This window comes from Pseudophryne corroboree, chromosome 3 (genome assembly GCF_028390025.1).
Source record: "Pseudophryne corroboree isolate aPseCor3 chromosome 3, aPseCor3.hap2, whole genome shotgun sequence".
NCBI classification, from domain to species: domain Eukaryota; kingdom Metazoa; phylum Chordata; class Amphibia; order Anura; family Myobatrachidae; genus Pseudophryne; species Pseudophryne corroboree.
The window spans coordinates 316,046,455-316,055,451 of NC_086446.1; the positions used below are offsets into that span (position 1 = coordinate 316,046,455).

An 8,997-nucleotide genomic window follows, 5' to 3' on the forward strand; every position below is an offset into this window, starting at 1 on the left:
CCAAACTGGGTGAACAAACTGAGAAGGTGACAAGGGAACACCACAAGGATAGTGCAAAGGGGGAACGGGAGTGCAGTGGGCCCTGGAAGCATTAGCTTACATATTAGGATATTGTATGACGTATATAACATAGCTGTCTGGAAAAGCATTTATTAAAATTGTGCAAGATCATCTGTATATATTGGGGGGAGGGAAGGGGGGGGGGGGGGACAGCTTGATGTTTGATGGCTTTCTATGTCATTATGTGTAATACCAAGACACCTACCTAGTTGTAGTGCAGTTCAGTATCGCTTATCAGTGCATAAGGAGTGCTTCTAATGTTCTCCATGTGAATAGAGGCGCTTAGAGGTTATGTTTAAGATAACATATTCCATAATATATCCGCTTTATATTCCGTTACATTTACAGTCAAAGAAGGAGGGTTTAAATCTGCTTGTTCTGGGTGTTGTCAAATACTGTAACACTTAATTTTCAGATTTAGCAAAGACGTTTCATGCACATTTGATAGTATTTTTAGAACACTGCGACCAGTTCTAAATAACAGCGGCAGTGCGTTTGCATCATGATTCACGGGCGGCACTGGAGAGCAGTGTACCATGAAATGTGATCAGAAACATGGCGGCGGTGTGCCTGCCCAGTGCATGGCTGCGTAGGGGTTATTTGGGGATTTTGCAATGCGATCGCAATTAAATTGAGATCACATTCCTGGGTGGAGCGACACATGCTGGATGGCCTTGCCCTAGGCCACAGCATGTGATTTTAATGGTAGCAGATTTTGCTAAAAAAGCAAAATCTGCGACCCACTCTGAATAACCCCCTATGTCTTTAGTGTTCTCACTAATCCATTCACATCCATATAGTAAGGGCAGAGTTTTATTTTTTCCCTGCTGTGGGGTACACTGGGTTCCACAGGGAATGACTTTGGGGGTGTAGGGTAGGATCTTGATCCAAGGCACCAACAGGCTCAAAGCTTTGACCTTCTTCCCAGAATGCCTAGCGCCGCCTTCTCTATAACCCCGCCTCCGTGCACAGGAGCTCAGTTTTGTAGTTGGTGCCATGCAGTAAGCAGGCATACAACAGGGGGCTGTTCCAGCAGCCCTGAGAAGAAGCTTTTAAAAGAAAAATGAAGACTTCAAGGGCTGCAGCAGAGACACTCTGTGTTAGATGTCAGTCAGACATCTCCTGCTGCAGCTCCATCACCTCCCCCAGCGGCGCTGTACACTCCCGCGCCCTGGTTGCCGGATACCTACAGTGGAGGCTCCGTTTTTTTTTCCAGTTAATAACACACACGACTGCTGTTCTCCTGCATCGCGTGGCCGCACTCAGGGAGGAGGTAAGTGGGTTCCCCCGACGGGAACCGCTGTAAATCGCGATCCCGCACAGATGGTGGGAGGCGGGCCGTGCGCGCTGGCGTGGACACTGTGGTAGTACAGGGACCCCACTAGACCACCAGGGCAAGGGCACAGGTCGTTTTTCTCTCATAAACAGTTTATATAAGCCCACAGTACCCGGTGGTGAAGTCCAGCAGGGGGATAAGGCTTTGACCTGCAGAAATAAACGCCTCACAAGAAGATGCTGGCTCGCTACCCCCTCGCTGCGGAGCTAAGTAAAAATTGGGAGACACCTCCGCCAGTGGATTCACAGGTGGCGCGGCTCCGTCACGTCTCTGATGGATAAGCATGTGGAGGGTTGTTTAAAGGCAATTTACACCCTAACTGGTGCTGCGCATAATCCCACCATTGCAGCGACATGGGCTGCAGAGGCTGTAGAAGCGTGGTCTCAGGAGCTGGAGGCGGAGTTGCCTTCCAACGCTTCTGATCATGCTAGACAATGTCTGTCTTATATTGTCACTGCTTCTCATTACATTAAGGAGGCGGCTTCTGATGGCGATATTCTGGCGGCCAAGGCTTCTACGTCCATTTTGGTTTGCCGGATTCTCTGGTTACGGTCCTGGTCTGTGGATCTGGACTCTTTAGAAAACCCTGGAGGTACTCCCTTTTAAGGGAGACTTTCTTTTCGGAGAAGATCTCAACAAGATAGTGGCTGACTTAGCCTCTGCTAAAACAGCATGTCTACCTAGTACTGCTCTTTCGGTACCGAAGGCTAAAAGTACTCCATTTCGCTCCTTTCGTACTTCAGGGAAAGCAAAAGGTCAGGCGTACCCGAAACAGGTTCGCACTTCCAAACCCAATAAGCCCAAACCCAAAAGGGCCTGGGCTGCCCGTCAGCCTGCTTCCAAAACTGACGAGCCTGCCGCATGAAGGGGCAGGCCTCCCTCTGGGAGGATCCCAGGGTGGGGGGCCGACTTCTATGGTATACCCAGGAATGGTTGAGTACCACTTCAGATGCCTGGGTACGGAAAGTTGTCACTCAAGGTTACGCCGTATCCTTCAAGAATCGTCCCCCTCATCGATTTTGCCTGACAGATGTCCCTTCGGATTAGGTGAAGGCAAAACTCTTCATTCGGTGGTACAGTCCCTCCTGGACACAGGAGTGGTAGTACAGGTGCCTCTGGTTCAGAGAGGCAAGGGGTTCTATTCACTGCTGTTCCTAGTCCCGAAACCAAATGGGTCCTCCTGGCCCATTCTCAACCTCAAGTCCTTGAACAAATTTGTCAGGGTCTTAAAGTTTCGTATGGAAACACTTCGCTCTATTGTTTTGGTCTCGGAACCTGGGGATTATATGGTCTACCTGGACATAAAGGATGCTTAACTGCATATACCCATCGCAGTGTCGCATCAGCAGTACCTGAGGTTTGCGGTTGGCAACCTCCATTTCCAATTTCGGGTTTTACCTTTTTTGGTTTGACCACAGCTCCGAGTCTTCACCAAGGTCATGGCGGTAATGACTGCTGTACTCCGCTGTCAAGGGGTCAGGATTCTTCCGTACCTGGACGACTTGTTGATCCTGGCAAATTCCCCAGAAATTCTCCTACATCATCTGGATCTGACTATCTAGTTTCTGCAAGCACACGGGTGGCCCATGAACTGGAAGAGATCTTCCCTGGTTCCTGCTCAGAGCATGGTGCACCTGGGGGCGTTGTTGGACACTCACAACCAGCGGTTGTTCTTGTCTCAGGAGAAAGTCCTGAAACTTCAGGACAGGATTCGATGCTTCCTATCTCGTCCACAAGTGTCGATACATTCGGCAATGCAAGTGCTAGGTCTCATGGTGTCTGCTTTCGACATGGAGTACGCTCAATTCCATTCCCACCCTCTGCAGAAGTTGATTCTTGCCAAGTGGGACGGCCTGCCTCACCGGATCAGGTTTCAAATTATCTCCTTATCTCCGGAGGTCCTTCTGTCACTGAGCTGGTGGCTTCAGGACCAACGATTGAGTAGGGGTCGTCACTTCTGGATCTCCAACTGGGTCCTTCTGACAACGGATGCCAGTCTGAGAGGTTGGGGGCGCGGTGTTGGAGCAACACTCCCTTCAGGGTTGGTGGTCCAAGGAGGAATCTCTCCTCCTGATAAACATTCTGGAACTGCGGGCAGTGTTCAATGCTCTGAACTTGGCTCAGCATTTAATACAGAACAGACCTGTTCAAGTACAGTCTGACAACGCCACCACAATGGCGTACATCAATCATCAAGGCGGCACCCGAAGCCGCATGGCAATGAGGGAAGTCTCAAGGATTCTTCAGTGGGCGGAACGCCATCTGCCAGCCATATCAGCAGTATTCATTACAGGGGTCCTAAACTGGGAAGCGGACTTTCTCGGTCGTCAGGACGTACACGCCGGAGAGTGGAGCCTCCATCCAGAAGAGTTTCAACTCCTCGTGGACAGGTGGGGCCTTCCAGATGTGGACCTGATGGCGTCTCGACACAATCACAAGGTTCCGGTCTTCGGAGCAAGGACAAGGGAACGGTCGTGGACGCACTGGCAATTCCATGGAACTTTCAGCTGCCATACGTGTTCCCTCCGGTGTCACTACTGCCCAGAGTAATAAGGAAGTTCAAGCAAGAAGGAGGAATCCTACTTCTGATTGCTCCCGCATGGCCCAGACCACTGGTTCTCAGACCTTCGGGGTCTCTCGATGGAGCGTCCCCTTCTACTTCCGCAGCACCCAGATCTCGTCGTTCAGGGCCCCTGTGTATATTGGGATTTAGCCCGATTGGCTTTGACGGCGTGGCTCTTGAAGCTTCCGTCTTGAGGCCCAAAGGTTTTTCTGAGGCGGTCATTTAAACGATGTTGAAGGCCCGGAAACCGGCTACTGCTCGGATTTACCGTAGGGTTTGGAATTTTTACTTTGCTTGATGCACATCTAACAATCCTGACGCTTACAAGTTTAGTACGGCCAAACTTTTGGCCTTTCTACAACTGGGCCTGGACTTGGGCCTTCGTCTGGCCTCCATCAAGGTTCATATTTCTGCCTTGTCAGTTTGGTTCCAGAGGAAAATTGCGACTTTACCTGATGTTCATACGTTCACTCAGGGTGTGTTACGGATTCAACCTCCTTTATGTCCCGCCTGTGGCTCCTTGGGACTTGTCGGTGGTTCTAGAGGCGTTACAAGAGTCTCCGTTTGAGCCCCTTGAATCTGCAGACCTTAAGTGGCTTTCTCTTAAGGTTTTGTTTCTGCTGGCTATTGCCTCTGCTAGACTGGTGTCAGATTTGGGTGCCTTATCTTGTAGGTCACCATATCTGATTTTTCACTGTGATCGGGCGGTTCTTAGAACACGTCCCCGGTACAGTATTTATCTAAGGTGGTGTCTTCTTTCCACCTTAATCAGGAGATTGTGGTTCCGGCCTTTGCCTCTCCTGAATTGTCTTCCAAAGAGCGGTCTTTGGATGTGGTACGGGCTCTCCGTATCTACGTGAAGAGAACTGCCTCCATTAGGAATTCTCTTTGTTCTGTTTTGGTTTTCACAAACGTGGCTGGCCTGCTCACAAGCAGACCCTAGCCAGATGGATTAGAATGGTGATTGCACATGCTTATGAACAGGCTGGCCTTCCAGCTCCTGCTACCATAAAGGCCCATCCTACTCGGTCGGACCTTCTTGGGCGGCCCGCCGTGGTGCGACCCTTGAACAAATGTGCAAGGCGGCTACTTGGTCCTCCGTGAACACGTTCATAAGGTTTTATGCCTTCGATACTTCCGTCTCCCAGGATGCTTCCTTTGGACGCCGGGTTCTTGTGCCCGCTACAGTGCGTCCCCTCCCATAAGGAACTGCTTTAGGACATCCCCAATGTCTTTCCCTGTGGAGCCCAGTGTACCCCGAAGCAGAAAACGAGATTTATGGTAAGAACTTACCGTTGTTAAATCTTTCTGCGAGGTACACTGGGCTCCACAGGGTGCCAACCCTGACGCACTTAGCTTCTTTGGGTTGGTATGGCATTAGCTGCTGACACTTTCTCCTGTCATGAGAATGTGTATGTGGCTACTAATAGTTGTCGTCTCTTTTGCCTGCTACTCTATTGGACTGGTTAACAAAAACTGAGCTCCTGTGCACGGAGGCGGGGTTTTAGAGGAGGCGTCGCTAGGCATTCTAGGAAGGTCAAAGCTGTGAGCCTGTTGGTGCCTCGGATCAAGATCCTACTCTACACCCCCAATGTCATAACCTATGGAGCCCAGTGTACCTCGCAGAAAGATTTAACAACGGTAAGTTCTTACCATAAATCTCGTGTTTTTCATGTAGTAATCAGAATGTTTAATCGGGATCCAACAAATAACATTCTAATTCTGAAGTGTTTAATCCAATAAATGCTATTTCGTCATAGGCAGCAATGACTCAAAAAATCATTGCACTTTCTCTGTAGTTTTGCAATATAGATAAAAGGTAATAATGTTGCATACGAAGGCTCAGTAAGATCTGCCTGTTCTAAGTCTCATTTTTTATAGAATGTGAAAGGCCTTTAAAATGTTAATATTGTATAGTAGTTGGTTGTATAGTACTGCAAATTATTGGAATACCAACAAGTTCCTTGTGAAACAACATTTTTATTTTGAAGATTAAATTATTCTGACTACTAAGAAATACCTGTTGCAAGTACCACTGACTGTAAACTGGTAAAAAAATGGATGCAGGTTTTATGTATTACATATGGATATATTTATATTTTCCTCTAATCTCTTTGGTTTAACAAGGTTTTATTGTATTCCTAGGACCTTCCCAATGCAATGAATGCTGCGGAAATCACAGACAAATTAGGCCTGCATTCCCTACGTCAGAGAAACTGGTACATCCAGGCAACCTGTGCAACCAGCGGGGATGGTCTATACGAGGGTTTAGATTGGCTGTCCAATCAGCTGAAAAATCAAAAGTGATCCCTCCCTGAGTGAATACCACCCTCCCTCTGCCCCAATTCCACCCAACTCCCATCTTGTTCAGCTTCTTGGCATCAGAGCTGGCCAGCGCCTCTGTTGCCTCCCAGGCGGGAATGTCATTTCCACACACATTAGTGTCGTGTGTGTCTGCACGCCTGTTCGAGTGGGAGCAGTGATCTCACACTGTGCCTTATACATGCTTAGCAGTATTAATACCCTCAACAAAACACTACCCACAAATTAAACCATCTGTACACAGCTTTACCCCTCTTTCCACCCTCGGGATAATCAAACAGTAGTGACAGAGAAAAGGCTATGTACTAGTATGCGGCAGTGTAGCCTAGTTTCTACTACAACAAAATAATGTAATTTCTTCATGCATTAATATGCTAGACACAAACTTTTCCCATTTTTGGCAATAACTGCTGGTATATAAGGTTTCTTAATATGTGTTTTGCAATTAAAAGAACTGATCTGTTCCCATGTGTATCAACTTGCACTCTTAGAGAACCTGTTTGTGTAAGTTCTATTTGGGTACTACACAGGGCACTATTCCTCTCTATTCCACCTGCTTGGGTGTAGGAAGCAGTGGGGATTTTGTGCTGTGTGCACTGTATATTCTCTCCTAATAGACATATCTCCCAAATAAACGGTCCAGTTCATCATGTTGCTACCTCGGATAAGCTTTTCAGAAACTATAGCAGTTATAATTAGAGATCATTACGTGAAAACAAGTGGGGTTAGATTTCCAATAGCTGGTTATGACAATAAGATGCCAGCATGTTAATACCATAGGAATTTTTTGTTGTAATTTGCATTTCAATTGTTAGTCATCGGGTTCTTGAGTTTTGTTCTTTTTTGAGCTATAGGGGGTTTCATAGCATGTATTGACCTAGTGCTGTGGTGTGACTTTGCTATATCTCACCAGCTATACAGACTTGATTCCCTGACTTGTTTACGCACACTGGGCTAATTTTTAGATAGTGATTGGTGTATCACAAGGTACATCTACAAAAGGGGCATGATGGGTTATTATAGGAAAATGCATGTTCGACAAACTATTCCAGGTAACTTAAAAAAAGAGTGAATTTTGAAATGACAGTCTCATGAAAATAATTTTTCTTTCTAAATACCTCAGACTTTCCAGCATGCACACATACAGCCATTGCATGCAACCTTTTGTGAATAGCCCATTTCTAATTTGGAACATGTTCCCTTCATACTGACGTGCACATAGCATCCACCTGGCTGATGGAGGCTACTGAGATGTCTGCTCCCACTCCTCGCTGTGTTTTTTTGTTTTTTTAAATGTTCTTTTTGGTATGGGGTATCTGAAATGTGATATTCCTTACTTTGAAGGAAGTTTGTACAGTAGTATTGTTCTAATTTATGAATTTCAACCTTATGCTCACCCACTCATCTGTGTCATCATTTCTAGCCCTATTTGTCTTATCTGAAAGACCAATGTTTTGTTATATAAGAATGAAGGAGCAGAGGGAGGCAAGGGGTATACAGATGAAAGGGAAGTAAGCAGTCTGATTTGCAGACAATAAAAAGTAAAAGGTTAAAACTGGTAAAAGACACTTGTACTGGGCAAGTCTGCCTAGAAGACTTGTGGACACTGGCGCAGCTGTACAAAATACCCAGGTTACAAGGACATTGTACATTGCATCAGCTGGATGTATTACGAATGTAGGTGGATTCCTTAAATATATAATTTTACAAATGGCAGTACACTTTAGTATTGAGAAATCAATGGTTTTGTTAAAATTTAAAAAATCTTTCAAATATATTTGTTCAGGGAAAAATGTTTTCAATTTTAAATAAATGAAATCTTATTCCTCCAGATTCTAGAGGAGTCATATACTATCTTTGTGTTTCTTTCTACCCTGGTAGTAGGGTTAATCACCAGCATTTTGACTCAATCCAGAATTATATCAATAGTTCTCTCTCAAATTATAATCTACAAACCCACATTTTGTTGATTTTGCTGGGAGTCGGTTACCTGTATTGCGCATGTGGCTTTGTGAGCTTTACAGCACACTATTTAAAATGGGAATTTCTATTTTCTTTTTAGCTGCATCTAAAATCTTTAGGTTTATTTTGTGGGGACAGGGATGTAGCTCTTACTGTTTTTAAATAACAATATATATATACTTCAGTCTGTAAATGACACAGATTTCATATCACCACCAGGCATATAGCACATTGGAGCTTTAAAGTAAACTTCTTTTTTGTTATTCTTTTCTTTTTTTTCCTGTATAAAATAAAAAATGAAGAAAACCAGATTTGAAAGTGTGAAATGTGATGTACAATTGGACCGAAATTTGAGTTTCTTTTTAGTTTTGTTTTCTAACCATGTTGTAATTTGTTTGAAATACTCTATATTAAAAGTTCTGTATTGGAATAACTGGTATTTGCATTATTTTTTTTCTCTTACATCCTAGAGGATAGTGAGGTTCCATTTAGTATCATGGTTATAGACTGGTCCACTAGGAGCCATGGGCACTTTAAGAATTTGATAGTGTGGGCTGGCTCCTCCCTCTATGCCCCTCCTACCAGACTCGGTTTAGCAAATGTGCCCGGAGGAGCCGGTCACGCTTATGGAAACTCCTGAAAAGTTTTCTGCATTTATTTTATGTTTGTTATTTTCAGGCAGGGTGGGTTGGCACCAGCCTGCCTGCTTCGTGGGACTTGGTAGGCGGGAGGGTTGAAACGGGCCCAACCTCTT

The 8,997-nt window shown here is 45.5% G+C and overlaps 1 protein-coding gene across 2 annotated transcripts in view; it reads left to right on the plus strand.

The window, feature by feature from the left end:
* The window catches only part of LOC135055418 (ADP-ribosylation factor 1-like), a 121,701-nt gene extending 113,025 nt beyond the window's left edge, over window positions 1–8,676 (plus strand). For both annotated transcript variants that reach the window (XM_063959460.1, XM_063959461.1), the window contains exon 5: window positions 6,105–8,676. In XM_063959460.1, coding sequence (XP_063815530.1) covers window positions 6,105–6,266 — 162 coding nt within the window. In that variant the 3' untranslated portion in view covers window positions 6,267–8,676. The remainder of the gene's footprint in view (window positions 1–6,104) is intronic.
* Window positions 8,677–8,997: the final 321 nt, after the last annotated feature.